The 21,456-nt window shown below is 35.5% G+C and overlaps 2 protein-coding genes across 2 annotated transcripts; one reads left to right on the top strand and one right to left on the bottom strand.

The window, feature by feature from the left end:
• Positions 1-430: 430 nt before the first annotated feature.
• On the bottom strand, positions 431-16,827 carry LOC121408878 (transcriptional adapter 2-alpha-like). The gene is made up of 16 exons (XM_041600565.1): positions 16,729-16,827; positions 10,660-10,822; positions 9,786-9,845; positions 8,173-8,264; positions 7,746-7,843; positions 6,991-7,041; positions 6,057-6,148; positions 5,353-5,425; positions 5,121-5,184; positions 4,649-4,692; positions 4,090-4,200; positions 2,796-2,867; positions 2,122-2,254; positions 1,680-1,723; positions 931-1,004; positions 431-643 (listed from the first exon to the last, which is right to left on the bottom strand). Exons 2-16 carry the CDS (start codon positions 10,798-10,800, stop codon positions 458-460), a joined length of 1,335 nt encoding a protein of 444 aa, XP_041456499.1. The 5' UTR covers positions 10,801-10,822; positions 16,729-16,827; the 3' UTR covers positions 431-457.
• A 22-nt stretch (positions 16,828-16,849) lies between these two features.
• Positions 16,850-20,944, top strand: LOC121408879 (UPF0390 protein UM03986-like). Its single transcript, XM_041600567.1, has 3 exons — positions 16,850-17,048; positions 18,497-18,552; positions 19,438-20,944. Exons 1-3 carry the CDS (start codon positions 16,946-16,948, stop codon positions 19,570-19,572), a joined length of 294 nt encoding a protein of 97 aa, XP_041456501.1. The 5' UTR covers positions 16,850-16,945; the 3' UTR covers positions 19,573-20,944.
• Positions 20,945-21,456: the final 512 nt, after the last annotated feature.

Below are 21,456 nucleotides of genomic sequence, written 5' to 3'. Positions count from 1 at the left end.
AGTGTTCTTGTCTATTCCTTCCTGTTATGTCATGTGACCTCACCTTGGAATGTAACTTACATCTTTCCTGGCACGTAAAACAGAGCTACCAAGTCTCACGCATTATGCGTGAGACTCAAGCATTTTGGACTCTTGTTCATCCCCTCAAATCTCTGTCTCACGCAACTATCACAGCCTATCCCCATATACATTGTACACAATGTCTGTGATCTCACTCAGATTCTCAGAAAATCTCACGCATAGCTGGTCTTTGAACTTGGCATCTCTGGTAAAACTGGACTAGTCCAGGGTGATGTGTATTGTTCCTGTGTCTCGACAAGGACACTTACTCTCTTGATACATACTATAGAGGATGATAATGTCTCTGACATAGAAGTCATACAGTTTGTGATCTTCTTGATGAATGACATAATCCTTTTTCAGTTCATCCACTTTGAGGTATCTCAAGAATGTCTCCTCATGATGCTTTGATAAGTTTCTCCTTGACAAAAAAGTCATATATTTTCCTTGTTTTGTTGACATCAATCCTGATAAGGGTCCTGGCTTGCTTCAGTTTGAGGAAACCCAATCTCTGAGATTCATTAATGAACAATGTTTTGTATTCAAAGTATGCCTCTGGGATGATCCTTAATGTAGCACACAACTGTGAAGGAAAACGTGTGAAAAAATGATGAATTTAGTGTGAAACAAATCTGACGCAGTGCCATATATCATTTTTTCAGAACCAATCAAAATAATGACAAGAAAATATGGCAAATATTGGGGCATTTTATAGATGAGATTTATTTATCAACTATTTCTTCTTCCAATAACATGCTGTCAAATGCTTTAAAAATACAATCTTGCAGTTATGCTTTAGTCTTTTTAAAAATGATAATTAAACTTGTTGACTAACACTAAAACAAACCAAGCAATAAATTTCTTCATTACCTCTTTTTCATTCTCGTTCAACTTGTCATACCCAACAAAGCCAGTAAGATCCAGAGGGGGTGTCTGCTTTCGAACTGGGATTTTAAAAAAAGTATAAAACAAAGTTAGTATAATAGGCAACAAGGCAACAACAAATCAATTTCAGCAGATATTTAAGATACTATATATTCAATGTTTTGTCTTAATTCTTTAATTTGCTTATTTCATAGTTCATTAAAATTATAACATAAACTTTTGCAGATAACATTCAATATGATTATTGATAAAGATCATGTGTTTGAATCCTGTCATGGCCTAGCAGCCTTTGGCAATGCATTAATCTATACTTTGCTACTCTTCACCCAGGTGCTAAATGGGTACCAAATAGGATATGAAAGTCATTGTACTTTGCCCAATATTGTGTGCGGCTGTGCGTCTCATACGGCGACTGGTTGGAGTGCTCCCTAGGGAGGGGAGAAGTTGCTTACATTATGTGTAGGCATTTTCAAAATATGAATTTAAATGAATGTATAAATGCAGACCCACCGATGATAAGGGAGAATGCTGCAGTAAATTTGTTTCAGGAATCTACTCAGGGTCCATTCTGTAAGAATCACAATGGTATATTTGCTATCGAATGGTAACTAGCATGGACACTGTAACCATGGTAGTTACCATCGAATAATGTTACTTTAATAATAACTTTTATGCAAAAGGGCCCTGACAATATAAATAAGATGAAGGGTAATAAAAACTGTAAAACTGCCTACCTGGTCCTGCAGATATTGGAGGTAGTTCCTTGTGACCGGTTTCACTGTCAATTGAAAAAAAAAGTAAATGTAGAGAAACATATCATGTTATTAACCGGCCTTCACAAGAATAACGATTTTTTTTTATGTTTTGAGGTTTAAGGAAAATATATGAACAATTTTTGGAAAACATTAAAAAACTACCAGCAGTTTAAACGGGGGTGGTGAATGCTTAAATATCTCATTTGTACCTAAAATATTTCATGACTTCATATTTTAACAGTGATAAGTGTTTCAGATAAGTAAAATTTTAATGAATTTATTATTGACTACATCTTAAACTCTCTTGACTAAAACTCCACAGGACAAATTTCAACTTCTCTCAACCTCTCTCTAAACAAAATTTGAAACTCTCTATAGAGTATAGGTGTACCTCTCCTCAACTGAGGCTACAAAAACTTACAGAAGTGCTTGTCGTTTGAGCCACTGTTGACATGCATTTGGATCCCTAGTGATGGATAAGACTTCACCTAATAGGTTCTTACGATCCTTCATCTGCTCTCTCCTGGATTTCAATCGATTGTAAACATCAGCACCTGAAGATCATAAGGATGCACATTTTCTTGTATCAATAGTTTGTGGCAATTTTTAGGCATATATAATTCTTTGAAACACTACACGACATGTCCCTCCAAGTGCATCTCTTACCCAAGTTTGGTTGGCATTGGACAAAAAGTTGTCCAGTTACGAGTCAAAAAGGGGTTGCATGAACAGAAATGACTGTTGACAGCTATAGCATGAAAGTTGCCCAAATGCATCTATGATCCAAGGTCAGTTGAAAAGGGAGCAACAGTTGCAAATTTATTGCTACAACACTTGACCTCACCATGCAACTATGACAGCACCACAACAAGGTGTTGCCCAAAGTGCCTGTATCACCTATTTTTGGCTGACATTGGACCAGCAGAAGCCAAGTTATGTGTCATAGGATAGTCTGCTAGTAAACATTTGTGACAAACAGACAACATTTGGATTCTCAAGTCTCGCCTTCACCTCTGGTAGATGAGACAAAAACGAAACACCAATTCTCAATTTTTTTCATTCCTCAGATGGCACCTTTAACAAGAATTTGCTTACCTACAAATGTCTTGATACCACATCTTCTGTACTCCTGTAGCTTTTTGATTTCATTCTTCAGATCTTGTTCATCTGAAATTAAAAAAATAAATCTCAACAGATCAGAGAGAGTCAAACTTGCAGCTTAACTCATGTAGTTGGAATAAACAATGATTTCATAAGAAAGTCATTTAAATACAGTTTAACCCTATCTAGGCCGGGGTATTTTGGGAGTTCATATGGAGGAGGGAGGGGGCCTCCCCTAGAGATTTTGGCCATTGGCCGCGCGATCGCGCCGAAAATTAGCACACAGGTTGTCTGGGACATAATCTACAAAATTGTACAGTAAATTATTTCATGTAAACTGTTAAGTGATTATCCTAATTTATGCAGAATTTGTATGCAAAATCATACTTTTTCTTCTTACTTTCTTAATAAAGCTCCAAATGTTCAAATTTTTTGTATAAAAAACTCTTTGTACTGTTCTTAGCAAGAAAAAAATGCGATATCAGATTAATTTCTTATCATATTGTTTCTTGCAATTTTTTATATATTTCTTTGTTTTGTGGACCTTTTATTTTTCATTGTTTTTTTCAATGAAATTTGTTGGGGACTTCTGAAATCATAAACAGCATAAAAAATATATTTTGCATTGACATTGTACACGAAATCACATTTTTGAGCAATGTTTGGTCTGTTTTATATAAAACAATATCACCAGTGCATTAGAAAGAATATGATTATTTCTTCAAGAGACCACTTGTAGCTGCAGAAGTTAGAAAGAGGCCAAGTGGGAACATACTCATTCAGATGGTGTACTGAAGCTTTTGGGATTCATGGTTACTATCAAAGGGCTTAGAAACCTATAGTGATAGTAGGATTGATTTTCATGATTAATTGCAATCAACAGGTAATGATCATATCCATTGCTGAACTTTGAAAAAAAAGGGAGCATAGATTTTCTTGAGCTTCTTGAGTGTTAAACAGTCCTGGGGGAAATGAAAGAAATTATTTCATAAACATGTACATGAATTACGAGCTTGCAACTTACACTGCAAATGATGGAAAGTTTTTAATTACACTGGCATGATTGAATTAAACCTTGCCAAGATTATGAGCTAATATACATGCATACATTAATCATCAGGAAATTTATCTCCAGCAACCATTCTCCTTATAAATTCAAAGAATAAATCTTATAAGGTACCTGTTTACTTCACCAAGGTTGGGTGAAGAAACATGAATTTCATGCTGTAGTAATATTACTTCTGGAAATCAAGATTCGGGGGAAGTCATCTAAAGTGATAATACTTACATATGAGGCCTTCAATGAATTTGTCATGAGCTACAGGTGTGTGAAGACGACATAATCTGTGCAACTTTTCAACCATGTCACGAATAGCCTGGCTGTGTGTTCGCTCAACCACTGCAACAAAAACAAAAATATAACTTTCAATTTTCATTTGGAGGGAAACTTATCCATGCAGACAACATGCACATAACACATTTAATTTGAATGCTACGTTCGAACTTTCCAAGGAATAAAGTGACATGTTCCTTCTATTTAACCCATATCATTGCATTAACTCCATAGCTGGAATCCTTTCTGAAGAAATTACTAGGAGTTATGCTGGGCAACTATTACAAAGGCAACATTTCAAATGTAAATATAAAAGATCCCTTGGGTGGAAAGGAGGACAACCTTCCCTTTCCACACCCCAACCTCAAATTTGCCCCCTCCCCCCCCCCCCACAGTATCTACTATAAATTTGAATTCTGATGAGACACAATGCTTTATAGAGATACATGTAGCTAAGTTACACTCACTAAACTATTGCTAAACCTTTCCTTTATTGGAAGCATATGTCACTCACTCTGAATTCTTAACAAGTTGACAAGTCCAAGGTTTCTGACAATCCTAGATAGATGAAAAATATAAACATAATGCATGGATAAGCTAATAAATCTACAAATCAATATTCCAAGTGGCAAAGGTTAATAATTCTTCATTTAATCAGTTTAACTTGGCATTGTGGCAAGAGCCTGTAATCCGAGCAACACGGAAAGAGATACAAATTGAAGCAGAGGTTCAAAAGTGAGAGCTTTGGGTCTTTCGGATGGTTGTAAAGGTTGGTCCAAGTCATAAATACTCATATCTGATTGATACACACCCATAGAAAATATCAAATACAGTCCATATTACTTACAGCAATAAAACCACCATTATACAAAGACATAAAGGGCAGAATATTGAAAGAGAGAAAGTAATATATTTACTTTTGCTTGAAATAACTAAATCATGAAAAGAATTATGATGATTCAGACGAAATGGAGCAAAGGACTTACAACTTTCTTCTGTATCTCTCTGTCTGTCTGGAATGGTAGATGTCCACTGTCGCAAATTTCAGCTCTGAAAAAATAAGATGAAGAGAAAATGGTTTGGAAAGAAGAATTGGATTATGGGATAAATTGAAAGAGACACAGAACCCCCCCCCCCCAAAAAAAAAAAAGAAGGCAGAGAGAGATTCATCCCCACATAGCGAGAGGAGGGAATACCAACATAATTTTGTTTTCTTACCTTCTAAGAGTTCATCTGTCTCATTGTGGAAATAGATATCCTTGATGTCAAGCTCAGCATAATTGTCATATTCCTGTGATGTAAATAAAAACATATACTTGTGTCTTATTACTTAAAATCAAAAGATTAATATGCATGAAAAGAGGGAGCAAATGTTTAACACTACATGTTGTCTTCCATTGACTGTGTGAAATAAATAGCTACTACTAGGCTTAAAATATACATTTTGAGATAACGATCAGTAATACAAAGAAAAAATGAGCCCATTATTTATTTACTTAGAGAAACTAAAATGTTTTTAGTACCTGTTTTACCACTTAGTAACATAATTATTGTGATAAAAATGTATAGTGTAGTGCATTATATCTATGATTTTTTTTATTGAAAGGGCAAAAAGGTCCTAAGTTCTTCTTAAAATGTGTAAAGCTATGATGAATTGCATCCATCTCAACTTTGAATGTTAATTTCATGTTATGATTCTGTACATTTCCTTGAGATCTGCAATGCCAACACCAAACTTGGATTCCCTCAGGGTGAGTGTTTGTGAAAGGGGATATTCCTTCTGGATCATGAACACCAAATGTGATACGTGGAACTGATAAAAAACATCTGGAGGTCAGGCCCAACACTGGCCTGATTTCAAGTATAGAGTGTAATGACCAGTGTACCAGCACAATACTTCAAATCAGCCATTGCATACTTACCATATTGAAGTCTGACCTAGCTGGCATATAGCCTGCCATCTCAGATGATGCCTTCTGTGAGTCTCTGGCTGGTCTTGGGGGATCCTCACACACTGAAACAATCACAAAATATATTCATAGAAATAATAATGATAGATTCACAGCACTGTATTTGATGTCATTTATCTTGAATTTTCAAGGGTAAAGATTCCCCCAACATAATCCTTATGCGAATGTCTGGCAAAAAAAATGACAGATTACCTTGTAGGTATATTATCTATAAATGAATATGGGGACAGTATTACACTGTGGGGTCAAATAGTTTGGTTACACCTTGGTCACATATGTTCTACGGCGGCCGTACGGCGCGTAGAAAACAGCCGTTTTATCATTTATTGTACCAACTGAATATAGGTGGTTTGAATAAAAATGAAGAAAACGTCCGTTTTCGACTCGCCGTGCGGCCGCCGTAGAGCAAATGTGACCGAGGTATTAGCCTCGATTATACATCAGTGCCAATTTGCACATAACATGCAATGGTAAAAAGACTTCCATCAGCCAATGTGTCTCTACAGGATGATCTGACCAAAGACCACACAAAGCTCAAGGGGAAATTTGGTCTTAACTCTTCGTGAAATAGCCTCCTGGACCCCCATAACACAAATCTTAGAGCTTGACCTTGGATCTGGTTTTTCTGCTTGATTATACAGATCATGATGTGTAAACAAGCGTACAAGAAATCACAAACTGTTGTGTTACAGGCTTCTCATTTGAATTTCTGCAGACAAGCAAATCATGCTTCCATCTGCAGGAGATTTTACAAGTATTCAAGATTTATTTTCTAAAGCACAAAGAGAAGAGGAATATTGTACAAAATGTTTTCATGATCTGCAACATGCCATTACACACGACTTGTATTACTTGTTAACAGACAATTGACATGGAGAATACTTACTTCTGTATGGTAGACTTGTACGCTTAGGAAGCTCTGCTTGCATGGGAAGAGCTGATTGAAATAAAATATGGCAGATCAAATATAAATCTAGAAATATTTTTTTTTATCTTTTAAGTACTAGTACACAGGTGTTGGTCATTACAAATGAAGCAAAAATGCTACAAAGCAGTCTTTTAAGAGTCAAGGTTTTTACTTTGTTTTATTTCCAATTATGAAATTAAATGTGCTTAATGCATCCATCTACTTAGTCCAAGCTTAAATTTTTACAATCAATAATTTCATCTAAAACTTGTGAGCCATGATGGCAATCAGGCTACAGCCTAGGTAACAATGACAGTTAGTGGCTTGAGCACTCTTCAGAGTGGGTACAAGAATCTAGTAATGTTTTTCCCATTCTGGTGTTCTTGTCTTAATAAGTGACAACAGCACCAGCAGAATGCACACTGACAAATTTTCTGGGAGTTTAACACTTTCGATATCACAATAGTGACATTCTATTTCAAACCTTGTATTAATGAAACTGAAAAAAGGAATAAAGAATTAGGATTGGCATGTCATACATGTATTTTTTCAGATTTGTTTTATCTGACTTATTGGTGTCTCTGAAGTCTCCTGGTTTCGTGAATTACTTTCTAAATTATTCATGTAGACATTAATTTGAGTAGAAATTTACAACCATGACCTAGAACAATGTTTGCACTCATACCCCAATATCCTTTGAATTATACTAGATTTTATTCTGATGGTAAACTCACCAAAGAGAGGAGGCTTTGGATTATCTATGTAGACTTTGTTGTAGTGCTGTTCACATTCTAATCTTGTCTTACCAGCTACTTGATTGGACACATCATACCTGTACATAAATCATGACATCATAATAAAAAATCATGACATCATAATAACATACCATGACATAATATATCTATAAATAAACATGACATCATACATGTAAAAAAAGTCATGACTTTACAACTTTTATCAGAACATGACGTAACTTTCAACACTTGATATCATTACACTTGGATGTATAAAAAAAACAAATACATAATCATATAAGAATATCTCAATAACTTCATTGAATATCTCAATATCTTCATTGAAAACGAGTCAAACTTCTGCATTTTCAAGAGAGACCAACTTCTTAATCAAGGTCAATTATGCAATCTTAATAATTGCACTCACCAATTTCCCAGGCCATAATCGGAAACTCCTTCCAGTAAAGCCTTTTCTTCTTTGGCTGTCCAGTTTGGATCAAACAGTGAGAAGCTATTAGTCTGTCATGAAAAAAATTATTATCACATATATTTTTATCATCATAATCAAACAAACTTGGTAAATAATAGAGCATCAGAAACATTTATCTGGTAACTTGTAAGTGATAATAGAAAACAAGTGGAATGCCTCTGGCCGTCTCACCTGCATCACGCGGTTCAATATAGCAGCAGTGCTCACTTTGAATACTACTCTAACTCGCACAAGATGTTCAGTGATACATGGTTACTCTTATGTCCACTTTTTATGAACGAGACCAATAAACTTACAGAGATATGATGGTTATTCAACAAAAAACCTCAACATGGCCAAAGTTCATTGACCTTACATGACCTTTGACCTTGATCATGTGACCTGAAACTCGCACAGGATGTTCAGTGATACTTGATTACTCTTATGTACAAGTTTCATGAATCAGCTCCATAAACTTTCAAAGTTTTGATGGTAATTCAACAGATACACCCAATTCGGCCAAAGTTCATTGACCTTTGACCTTGGTCATGTGACCTGAAACGCGCACAGGATGTTCAGTGATATTTGATTACTCATGTGTCCAAGTTTAGTGAACTAGACTAATAAACTTTCAAAGTTATGATGGTTATTCAACAAAAAACCTCAACATGGCCAAAGTTCATTGACCCTAAATGACCTTTGACCTTAATCATGAGACCTGAAACTTGCACAAAATATTCAGTGATGCTTGATTACTATTATGTCCAAGTTTCATGAATCAGATCCATAAACTTTTAAAGTTATGATGGGAATTCAACAGATATCCCCATTCGGCCAAAGTTCATTGACCCTAAATGACCTTTGACCTTGGTCATGTGACGTGAAACTCATGCAGGATGTTCAGTGATACTTGATTAACCTTATGTGTAAGTTTCATGAACTAGGTCCATATATTTTCTAAGTTATGATGACATTTCAAAAACTTAACCTCAGGTTAAGATTTTGATGTTGATTCCTCCAACATGGTCTAAGTTCATTGACCCTAAATGACCTTTGACCTTGGTCATGTGACATGAAACTTAAATAGGATGTTCAGTAATACTTGATTAACCTTATGGCCAAGTTTCATGAACTAGGTCCATATACTTTCTAAGTTATGATGTCATTTCAAAAACTTAACCTCAGGTTAAGATTTGATGTTGACGCCGCCGCCGCCGTCGGAAAAGCGGCGCCTATAGTCTCACTCTGCTTCGCAGGTGAGACAAAAACTGTTTATCAAGCTAAAAACATATGAGTTGTTTGTTAAGCCCTTGTGGTAAGAACTGTTCTGATATGTCATGACTTATAACATCGGTAATTATCTTGGGTGAAGGTGCATAAAAGAGTTTACAGAATATCAATAAATAGCCAATTGTTGGTGTTGCAACCTAAAGGCTAACAGAGCAGTCAATGGATGTTCAGAAAACCATCCTGCTTTTTACTACTAATAATTTGAAAGAAGGAAATACAAGGATAGAAGGAAAGTTCTTGACAGCTTTAAAATGGGAGAAAATAAAAAATATTCCACTCACAATAATTTCATAATCATGGTTGCTTTGGTGTTTACCATCCTCCCAGCCTTTTGAGAAACACTGAAAGAAAAACATCAAGTTTGGGTTAATAGACATTTCTTCATAAAAATTTCAAACTCATAATCATAACTTAAATCCAAACCAATAACCTACCATATCATTTGCAATAATTTCAGTGCACACTTCCATATTTTTTTCTTCTTTTAATGTGTTTAAATTATGACATGTCTGTACATTATGTTTGCCAAGGATTGCAAGCATACCTGAATCTACAGCATTGCATAAACTCTACCTTTGCATGCAAATGAGAATTTTCCAAGGCTCTTTTGAGCATCGCCCCGAGGCTCAGAGTTATTTTTCCGTTTGCAAGCTTTAAAGCCACATTATTGGCCTAAAATCCCATTTGTTAATTTTGGAAAACTTCTTTGAAGCTTACAAAAATCCAACAATATAGAATAGGACAGATGAATTTACCAAGTCTCATAAGCATTTGGCAAAAACTGTGGAAGTAGTCCACTCTGATTTTTTTTTCTCTGATTAATTGCAACACAACCATGGCAACAGAGCACCTGACAAGCTTGAAAAATGTATCTTTACTCCAAGACCAATGTGTGTGCCAACTTAACATACATGTAGTATTAGTTTGCTCCACAATACTTTCCTTTAATCTATAACCACCACAATAATTATATTTTAATAGTAATAATAATCAGGATGGTGATCATTATAATGATGATGATGATGATGATGAAAATGATCATGAAGATAACAAAAATAATATTGTTCATAATATGATGTCAAATCCATATGCCAATCAAAATATAAACCTTAAACACCCTCTAAAAATCTATTCACAAGTGAAAATAGGACAAACCTGGAGACATAAATCAATTTTAGGGGGGCCACATGTTGCACATCTGATGTAAGGTTCCATGAGAAATGAGGAGCAACCAGGACAGGGAGGCTGGTCCATCGACTGGAGTCCAAAAGGCAAGCCCGAGAGTGATGCCATCATTCTTACAGCTGGTCAATCTTAGCTAAAATAACAAAATAACAAATACTATGAATATACAGCTTATCACATTTGCATTTCATGATGTGACAGATCTCCTTCAGAATTTGCCATGATTATGCTCTGTGGATATTGGGCTATCACGGATGTGCATGAAATATCAATGAGTGTGCCATCTGCATGCCTACGCTATTGAACTGCAATATCTCTAGTTACCCCCTTTACACCTGTACAGTGAAAAAGTCGCATCAAATCTTGCAGGATTTGTGAATGTTTTTTAGACTATATTTAGGTCCCAAATTCCACAAAATGAGCTCAAAAGTGTTGACGATTCCAAAATTTGTATACTTGATTCAAGTTATGACAAAACCAGATTTTTTTGGTTTAATTGTGAAATAGACGCAAAGAATAATGAACAGCGATTTGCGGGCTGTTGCGGGCTGTCGCCAAGCGAAAGATAATGAAATCAAGATGGCGACGTAAACACTAAACATGGTGGCAAGTTTTCCTTTCCCCATCGTTTCATAACATTTTTTCTTGTTTTTTTATGAATTCTTGTTAAATAATGAAATAAATTCCGTAGAAATGTCGGAAATGAAGTTGTATCCCATCTACATGAATTAGGGCTAGATCTTTTAGAAGTAGAAATCTCAGTGGCGAAAGTTTCAGGGTTTTTCGTCGTGCACGCACATCAATGGGACGCAATCCCTGGCTCCGCCACTGTGGAGAGTAAGCAATACTATAGGAGCCTCCTAGCTACACAGACCCCGGCCATAACACTGATCAGACTCAGAGTAAGTCCAGACTTAACAAAATTAAGTTGAAAATTTCACCTACAAAATATAGAGAAGAAAATATCAAAGAATATAAATACAGATTAAGTTGCTTATTTCTTGTGAATGTTGTATACCATACTTATATTGCCATATTTGTCTTATTGTAACATAGTTTGGGGTAGTACTTTTCCGTCTAACCTAAAGAAACTTGTTACAAAACAAAATAAAATAGTTAGAATCATAGCTGGAGCCAGCTTAAGATCTAAAGTTATATAAAGTTATAAAGTTATCTAAAGTCATTATACTCCGAGTTTAAAATGCTCACTTTAGAAGAAATTACAACCTACCAGCAAAGTATTTTTATTCATCAGTGTATCAATCGACTTATGCCTGTTAATTTTTCTCAGTTGTTTGATACAAATCAGAATTTATATAAATACAATATACGCTCCTCTTCATTAATTCATTTGCCAAGACACAGGATCAACATAATATTCGTTTATAGGTTAAAAAAGTGGAACAATTTACCGTACCTAGTACAGACATCAGAAATGCATCAACTTTGAATAGCATAAGACAAAACTTAAGAAAAAACTTACCCTATGGTCCCTAAATTTTGTGATTTGCTTTATAGATAATTTAGTTGTGGGATGATTGGTTGGACGATTTTTCTTTTTCAAATGACATACTAGTATTTTATATAAAGTTGTCCTGTCACCCCCCCCCCCCCTTTCCCATTGTTTTGTATTGTACTCTCTTTAGATAAGGTTTTTCATGTATTTCATTTTTTATGTCACAGTGCACTCATAAAAAGCTGTGTGAGTTGCTACATGTACTTGTACCTCCATTGTTTTGTTCAATTTCATAAAATGTAATGACGCTCTTATTGTTAGAAATAAATGTAGGATGGGGGTTGGGTGTCCGGACACTTTATTTTGAAGCCTTCTTTTTTGTCTTTGGATTACACTAAAAATATGAATTCAATCTTCCATTCTGACATATTGGTTCTCTATAATATTTCCTAACATTTTGTACTAAAAATTGATGAAACTTTGCTTATAAATTTTTCCAAATGACTTTCTAAAATTGATCGTCTGGACACACAACTAGGGACAGTGATTTTCCGTTTAAAAAAATGCCTTTTCCGTTTCAGAAAATCTTAAATTCCGTTTCGGCATGTCAGAAAACGGAAATTCCGTTTCCCCATAGACTTTGTACACACGGAAAAGTGACAATTCCGTTTACCCATCCAGTGGCAAAAACACAAGTTAACGCTCGCGCTGGTCAAAATTTGTATCTGTCACCGTAACAACAACGCAGTAGAAATAGAATCCGCTCTAATCGGATCTATGCGGGCACAAAAAATATTTTGACACACATATTTAACATGAATACATCCCACCTAGCCTTGTTTCACTGTGGAATGAACTTTTAAATATAATTTTGGGGGTTTGTGGATATCATTTCGAGCAGTCAACGATTTCAATCTCTCCGCCATTTTGGATTTCAAGTGTGTGTGTTGAGTTTTGTCAGACTTGTATCAATCAGATATGATTATTTACGTCTGGCACCGACCTTTAACGTCACCATCCAAAAGACGTGACCAGGGCTCGAACCTCGAACCTCTGCATCAATTTGTAACTTCTCACAGCTTGGATTACAGGCGCACGCCACAACGCCCAGTTTCAAGATCGTGCTGTACATTTTCAAACGTAGAGGGCAGCATAACATGACCTGCATGTGAATGATTTCGATACAGCCGATCGACCATACCGTACCCTGCTAGAGCGGCTGGGAAGGACCGGGGCGAAGGGTACGATCGGGTGTGAAGGAGTGAAGAGCAGTCACGATGTGATTTTGTCGTGATTGTGGTGAAGTGGGATCGTGTATACTTTTTGTGGCCATTTAATATTCGTATTTGGTTGAGATTTTGGAGTAATTTATGTTGCTGTTCTGTGTATTCTGAGGAAAAATATTTTTTTCCGTGATTTTCCGTTTGAAATGCCACTTTCCGTTTCGAAAGGCCATTTCCATGAATTCTGTCCGTTTTCTGCAATCACGGAAAATCACTGTCCCTACACAACAACTGCATACTAACGTAAGGGCACTAGTATTCAACCCTTTTGGAGAGTTTCCTAAAATATAGAAATTATAGAATTTACCTGAATTTCAGACCTGTCTTATTCCCAAGAGCAAATGCTGGTTATTCTTTTTCCGTTATTTTTTTCTTCAACCCGTCGACTGTGTGTGCTGGCAATCGAATTACATGGCGATAGTTTTTGGCACTAGTATTCAATCCGTCGGCACTAGTATTCAACCTAGTGATGAAAGAGAGCCTTGTCTCTCAATCAGCCCTTGTCCCATCTGACTATGGACTAGACCATTTGAAATGAGACCAACAAAGGAATTAATCAAAGCCAGAGATTAACATAGATCTAGATCTAATTTAGCAACATAAACCGTCCATTTGACACTCGCTATCTATCATCACACTAGGTTGAATACTAGTGTAATCGCCGCATAATTTGATCCTCCGTGCATATACAGTTGACAGTTTTACGCCTCGAAATAACAAAGGTATGAAATAAAGATAAATTTTCTATTTTTAAATATTTGGGGGAATTTTTCCAAATCTTTGAATTATGCCAGGTTGAATACTAGTGCCCATATGGTAGGATGGGGGGTCGGTTGTCCGGACACTTTGTAATTTTGAAGCCTTCTTTTTTTCTTTGGATTACACTAAAAATATGAATTCTATAGTATAGTTGTAATCATCTTCTATTTTGTTCTCTATAATATTTCCTAACATTTTGTACTAAAAATTGATCATCTGGACACACAACCTGTCCGGACACACAACAACTGGGTATATGGTGAGACTACCACATATTGACCACCTCTTTTGAAACCGACCACCTTGCGCGCATTAAAATTATTGCATAATACAAACGATACGCGCGGGAGAGTAGGCGCAGTGTCCATAGAAACGGTAAGAATCAATTTTACGAGAAAAAAAGAAAAAGCAAAAAAAAGTAAAAATTTAGTAGAATTAATCAAAATTGTATTGACCAAACCCAAACCCCGCTGAAAAACCAAGAAATTCGATAGGAAACGGCTTTAGAACAAATATCCATCTTCAATCGTTGAATCATGTGCTGGAGCTCGCAGCGGAAGTAGTGAGACGATCATTCAGCATGTTGACATCAGAACTGATTTGGAAAGAGTAAAAATATTTCGCCACCCCGACAAGAATCGGCCGTAAACTTAGTGTATCGCGGGTGGTTGGTTTCAAAAGACGGGTGCAAATTAATGTGCAAATTAATTAGCAAATGTAAAATCGTTGTATTTCTTGTTCGTCGATATACGCGGATATTGAGTCGCCAACTTGGCAGCCAAGCAAAACATGGGAAACTGATCTGCTCAATTTTCTGCACAATTGAGACGAAAACTGGGTAAAATTGATGAATATTTTCGCAGATACGATGCTTAGAAGATTGGGTGGTCAATTAAGGGGTAGTTCCAACCAGGGTGACCAGATTTTACAAAATGAAATACGGGACAATTGACAAATAAACATCAACAAAGAAGCCCACGCGCAGTGTTAGACTTGTGAAAAATATAAAGAATTGGAAGGGAAGGTGAACGAAAGAATGAAGGAGAGAAAGAAAAGAGATGAATTGAGAAGGAAAGAAAATTAAGGAAAATATAAAGTAACAGAAAGTTAGAAGAGAAGAAGGAGTAAAGAAAGCATAAAAGAGAAAAAGGGCTTCCGTCATTCTTTGAAATGAATATAGAAACAAAGAAAGAAAAATGGAAAAGAATACAAGGAAAAAATAAAATAAAGAAAGGAAGAAAAAGAGGGAGGGAAGAATGAAGGGAGGAGAGAACGAAAAAAGAGAAAATAAGGGAAGGAGAGAAAGAACAAAAAAGAAACAGGAGAGGAAGAAAGAAGTCAAGGTAATTTAAGGAAAGAAAGAATGAAATAAAAAAGGGAAATTTGATTAAGAAGGCAAGTAAGAGAAAGAAGTAAAGAAAGAAAAATGAACAGAGAGAGAAAAAAATGGTCAGGAAAGAAAGATAGGAAATAAAGATAGATGGAACGAAAAGGGGCATGCAGGAAGGATAAGGTAGAAAAGAAAGAAAAAGGAAAAAAGTTCAAACTTCAAGTAAACAAAAAAATTAATCATCTAATAAAAATCATAATGTTATTTGGTGTTTTTCTTAATGTATTTTAAAAGATTCAAAAAGTAAAATGTTTTAGAAATGAATAAAATTCAAAGTGAAACATATTGTCAAACTTAAAAATTAGATGAAACATCGCGGCATCGTACACACCAAGACTCAAAACGAAAGCTGAAAAATAGATCTATGCACCGATTACATCTCCAAATCATTAATCTGAGAATAATTATAAGAATTTCCTGCCGACTTTGTGATTTTTTTGGTGGAAAAACTGTTTATCATGTGAGATTGTTTGCACCATTGTGAATTTGCTCCGATCATACATGCCTAGCTAGTAGCCTGCCACACACACATAGGCAGGATGCCAGTTCGTTTGCAATGTATTGGGTTACACAAGCAAGAAAAACACCGCATTACTTGCAAAAGTTTACAGTTATCAATTTAATTGTTGTCTCTGCTTTGTCATCTGTTGGTTATTTATAATTAAATGAAAATTTGTCACTTTTGAATGTACTTTTTTCAATATTCTGAAATACGGGACAATTAGGCGTCCCGGGGAGGGTTTGTCGGGACGCCGGGACAAAGGAGCAAAATACGGGACAATCCCGGGAAATACGGGACGTCTGGTCACCCTGGTTCCAACCATACCACTTCATTCATTCATTCATTCATCATCCGCTCTTCTTTTTACTGCTTCATTCATATTCATCCACCCGAAGTTAGTAGTCTATTCCTATCACTTATACGTGCGAGTTTTTATACACGCGGAAAAAGGGTATAAAGCATAGTTATGTGCCCGCTCCGTTAAAATCGTACACTAGCTAAATCGCTCGCAAGACATTGCTGGTTGTAAACGTAGACGCGAGTGTTCCTATGAATTCACTTCACATAGACTAGGCCTACTTATTTAGTCTAGAAGAAAGACTAAGTTTAATCTTTATATCTTTTCAGTATGTATGGTAGTTATGATTACCTCTGATAATTATCTTTATTGCCTTTCACGTCCCTGCTTTGGCTTAGCTTAGCCTAAATAAGCACCCGTGCATCAATCCACTTTCCTTTCGATGTCTCAAATCGAGTCAAAACGACTCACTCCATTCCGCTTCTCCGATCCGGCACGGCCTCGACTTTCGAATTCCAAAAGGGGAGATACCGACTTTCAATCAAGAATAGAATATTGAAGTGACAGGATGGTCCAAGGAAAGATCAAAACAAAAGTACAAGTCCCAGGAAAGGGTAGTCGAAATAAGCAAAAATATGCTCATCAGAAGAAGAAAGGGCCAAAGAGAGGAGGTAGGTATGCTTTGCCCGACGCGTAAGAATTTGTGCTGTGTCGATTTGATTATTATTATCATGGACAATGATAATTGATATGGATATCCCTCGTTCTCGCAAAGCCAAAGCAACAGGGCAACGCTGGCCACTGCAATGGAGTTTTTTTTTAGTTGTTGTTGTTATTTTAAAATAGGCAAACTAGTTTAGTTATTGCCTTGTAAATTTGCTTTCCTTTTTTTTCAAAACAATAATTTCTTTGTTCAATCTAGGCCTATAATATCATGAAAATCAGTTAGAAAATAAGGAAAGATAGGAAAGAAAAGTTCTAAGTTTAGACTTAGGACTAGGAGTAAGGAAATCGTGCAAGACCACTTCTCCTGCCCTTTGCTGTAAATTTTTATAAAATTGATCGCCCGGACACACAGCTGCAGAGATACCATGTTAAAAAAAATGTTATGCGCGAGATTTTCATGATTCGGCATCTGTGTGCGCGCGAGATATGGGCTTCATCATGATATCGATCCATACTACAAAACCATGCGATGCAAGCACTCGATTCATTGTTTCACTATCACGTACTAGCTCTGTGCTGACTGCACTCATTTGTCTCGCGTGCCGGGGTAGATGCGACGGCATGCGAAGGAGTTTTTTTTTTTAACTCAAAACAGACGGCTGCCAGCTAGGCATCAATCCTGCAGCTGCTCATGAATGTTCTTATGGTCTGACTACGAATGCCTGCTACACTTTTTAAATTCATTTTCATTCTCATCTGGCCTGGGCTGAGGAGTGTTTCTTCATCAAAATTTCTTGCCAAAGGGCAAAAAAAATTTCAAACATTCATCAGATCTGACATTTTTTCTTGATTAGGATTATTATCGCCTGAGCTGAGCCTGAGAAGCACTGTTGCTATGGTAACTGTCGGGTAAAACATGAAACAGGACTCTTCGGACAATACGTCCAACAAGCTCCTTTTTGTTAGACCACAAACTCTTTTTATTCAAAAAAAAAAAATCAGTAGCCCACCCTTCAGGCTTCATGGATATCGATGAGAAAGGCTGCATATTGAGGCCTTTACATGAAATGCCATTGAAATTCATTTATCATGACTGATTTTTTTTATTCTATCAATCTATATATTGCAGAATGCAGATTTAAAGTTTATGATTGCTCTGTGTCTTTGGTTAGAATCATGTGATATCATTGGGCTAATCACTCACAGAGCAATTGGCCCAGACATTTGTTCTTTAATTTCTCTAAACTTTAGATCAGAACATTGATTTTTTTTCCACAACACAAGAAAATACATATCTGGCAATTAAATACCACTTTCATATTCAAGTCTCTGAAATAGAATATGTAAGTTGTTATAAATGTCTCTGAATTTCTTTGTCTATATGTTGGGGAAACTGCTAATGTAATGGGAAAGAGATATTTTACAACTCACTGTTTTTGTTATTATATTTCAGCCAGATTCATCGCTCCTAAGAAAGTAAAGCAGATAGAAGCTGCTAAACTGAAGAAGGTGAGAAACTATTTTAGATCATCAGTAAGGAAATATAATGATTGAAAACAGGAAATTCAATGTGGAAATTCAATCTTTCAATTCAGATATTGACCTGTATATAAAGTCATCTTTCTTGAGATTTCATGAAAAGTTGATTACTATTTGTTGAGAAGTGATAGAAATCCCTGCGATATCTGATCTGCATTAGGGCCCTGCCAGTCACAGTGTACCCTTGAAAGTCTGTGATTAAACACAGAGTTTGCTTGATTTGGCCAAAATCAGAGCAGGTCCACTGAGTGAATGAATAGGCAGATGAGGCGAGGAGAATATTACTTTATATTGGACAAAATTCAATTTTACCTAGGTTGATGTAGAACAAATACATGTTGATGTTAAAAACTCTACAGACTTTAAATTTTGCATGAAAGCTGATGCTGGGCAATATGTCTCAAGAATTAATTTCAAATGATATGAAGTTTAACGATGATGTACAGATAACCAATTTAATTAAAGAGACCATTGAGATCATTAATGATTTCTTGACTTAAATGTAGGGTTTACTTTTTATAGGCAGAGTAATACATAACAGGTTATATCTAAGTCAAATCTCCTAGAACCAAAGAAAACTCACTATACTCTGCTTAATCTGGTCGCAGAAATTGCTTTAATTCAGAAAAGTATTTCCATTATTTTGTTTTATACATATTTAAGCATGTTTTTTAAATTAAAAAAAGTTTCTTTGATGTGGATGGGGGAGTAGATGGCATCTGATGCAGGGTGAGATGGGATGGTGATAAATTTTCACAAGTGAATGTATTAAACTGAAGTTATATAATTCTATTACTGTTATTTTTTTTAAATTAATGATCCGATTGACATTTAACATCCTCTTTTCCCTTGCAGAATATCACGAAAGCAATCAGCTCTCGGAACGAGCAAGAAATCATTACCCAGGCTGCCTCTAAAGAACCTAAGAAGCTTCTGGTAGCTGCATCTTCATCAGGAGGAGGTGATTCAAAGAAGAAAGGACAAAAATGATCAAGGCACTTTATAGAAACTTTTGAAGGATTGATGAATAAAGATTGTGCATCAAGGACTCTGGGGGATACTAGAGAGCAGAGAATGGCATAATAGGTGTGGAAGATTTCAGCAAAATCGTCTTCAAACAACTAACTTGTGGTTTCAAAAGCAGAGATAGGGCAAACAGTGTTTCATGGATGGTGATTGCAGATACTAGACATTCAACAAGCTTTATTAATAACTCGAGGAGTAGGAAGTTATGATGGACTTTGATGTAAAGGACACATACATACTCTGAGAATCACTCTAGGAGCCAGTTTCACTGATTTTATTTTGTGCCTTGCAACTGCTTGAGCCCTTTTTTACTCTCCACATAGAAGCTTTAATCAGAAAGAAAGCACTTGTGTCATGGTTGAGTGAGCTTGATTGGAATAACCTTCCCTCACATACCTTTTTCTCTCCCTTATGAATTTAGTTAAAAACATGAAGATCCAAACATTTTTTCTCATGTCTTTATAAATTGGTGAAATCTACCATTTCTGAAAATGCAGACCTCATTTTGCACATTGTATTGTAGACCATATTTTCTACAGTTTTCTTGTCTTTTCCATTTTCAGTTTGGCAGCTGGAATTGATATGTTTCTCACATTTTCCAATTCAACTACATGTAAGAGTATTTATGTTTCTATTTCAAATGAAATTAAATGGTTCTAACTCATAAAATTGAAAGTTAAAAGTGCATATTTTAATCTGTTTGTAATCAAATTTAAATGAGAGAGGAAAAAAAAATTAAAAGTGCATGTAACATTGTCAGCATAGAGTCATAGATTAAAAAATAACCTAAATACCAGGATTAAAATGCAACTAAAAATCTGTTGAAACCAAGAAGGGGGGGGGGGTGGCCTGAGCAGTAGAAAAGCTGACCACTATTGGCTTACATTTTGAATCCAAAAACTAAAAATACTCCAATAAAAATTAAAGGTTGAGACACTGAAATCAGTCTCTTCAAAATGCAACTCATGTTCATGCTCCTTTCAGGTAATATTTCTCAAAAGAAATTATTTGTAACAGTCGTTGCAAGAAATGTTTGTTAAAAAAAGTAGAAATTCTGGCTTAGCAATATTATGTTGATACTTTCAACCTATGAATTAAATGTACATAACATAGGTACATGTAACTTTGCTTCTGTCAAATACTTTAGGGCCAAAGAAATATGTTTAACTTTCGAGAAATTTGATTGGCATAATTCGCATAGTATGGTTTCTTTTTAAAAATGCTTCGACTCGGGCTATATTTGACTTATAGAAGTTTCATGTACTAGGATGCAAATTTACCTCTACAAAGAACAGCTTGAAAATGATATCACAAAATAAATGAAAAAAAATTGTCACATTTCTTGTTTGAGTTTATTTCATTATTAATATTATTTTTTTAGATTGAAAATACACATTATGCAAGTTGAAAAGTTACATTTACTTCAATACACAATATTTCTCATTAGATATTTCATTACATAGTATGTATCTCATAATTACTCTACTTTATAAAATCTTTATTCAACCTTTGGGGCAATTATTCAAGGGCACTAAGAGATGAAGAATATCAAATATGTATGTACTTCCTCTTACATGTACAATATTTGATATTCCTCATGAGAAATTAAGTTGTCTCTGGTCATATTGATAGGTGAAGTCAACTTTAATGACAAGATGGTTTCAATAAAGCAAAACAAAAATCACTCACTAAAAATGAAGGTAGACCATAAATCCATCAAAAATTACAAAGTTAAGACTTTTAAAAGCTTTAATTCTGTGATGTCACAAAACACAAATAAATTGCCATCTTCACGGATAATGAAGATTGGATCATTTATTATTTATGGAAGCATGAAACAGAATGCTC

This window comes from Lytechinus variegatus, chromosome 2 (genome assembly GCF_018143015.1).
Source record: "Lytechinus variegatus isolate NC3 chromosome 2, Lvar_3.0, whole genome shotgun sequence".
NCBI classification, from domain to species: Eukaryota; Metazoa; Echinodermata; class Echinoidea; order Temnopleuroida; family Toxopneustidae; genus Lytechinus; species Lytechinus variegatus.
The sequence above is the reverse complement of the archived record's forward strand: the minus strand, read 5'-3'. Positions and strand labels throughout refer to the sequence as shown.

Coding starts and splice junctions, on each gene's coding strand:
- LOC121408878 (XM_041600565.1), bottom strand. CDS start 10,800: ATGATGGCATCACTCTCGGGCTTGCCTTTTGGACTCCAGTCGATGGAC. Junction 2,255..2,795: donor TGGTATCAAGACATTTGTAG/GTAAGCAAATTC, acceptor TATGATCTTCAG/GTGCTGATGTTTACAATCGA. Junction 1,724..2,121: donor CTCAAACGACAAGCACTTCT/GTAAGTTTTTGT, acceptor TTCAATTGACAG/TGAAACCGGTCACAAGGAAC.
- LOC121408879 (XM_041600567.1), top strand. CDS start 16,946: ATGGTCCAAGGAAAGATCAAAACAAAAGTACAAGTCCCAGGAAAGGGT. Junction 17,049..18,496: donor GAAAGGGCCAAAGAGAGGAG/GTAGGTATGCTT, acceptor ATTATATTTCAG/CCAGATTCATCGCTCCTAAG. Junction 18,553..19,437: donor AAGCTGCTAAACTGAAGAAG/GTGAGAAACTAT, acceptor TTTCCCTTGCAG/AATATCACGAAAGCAATCAG.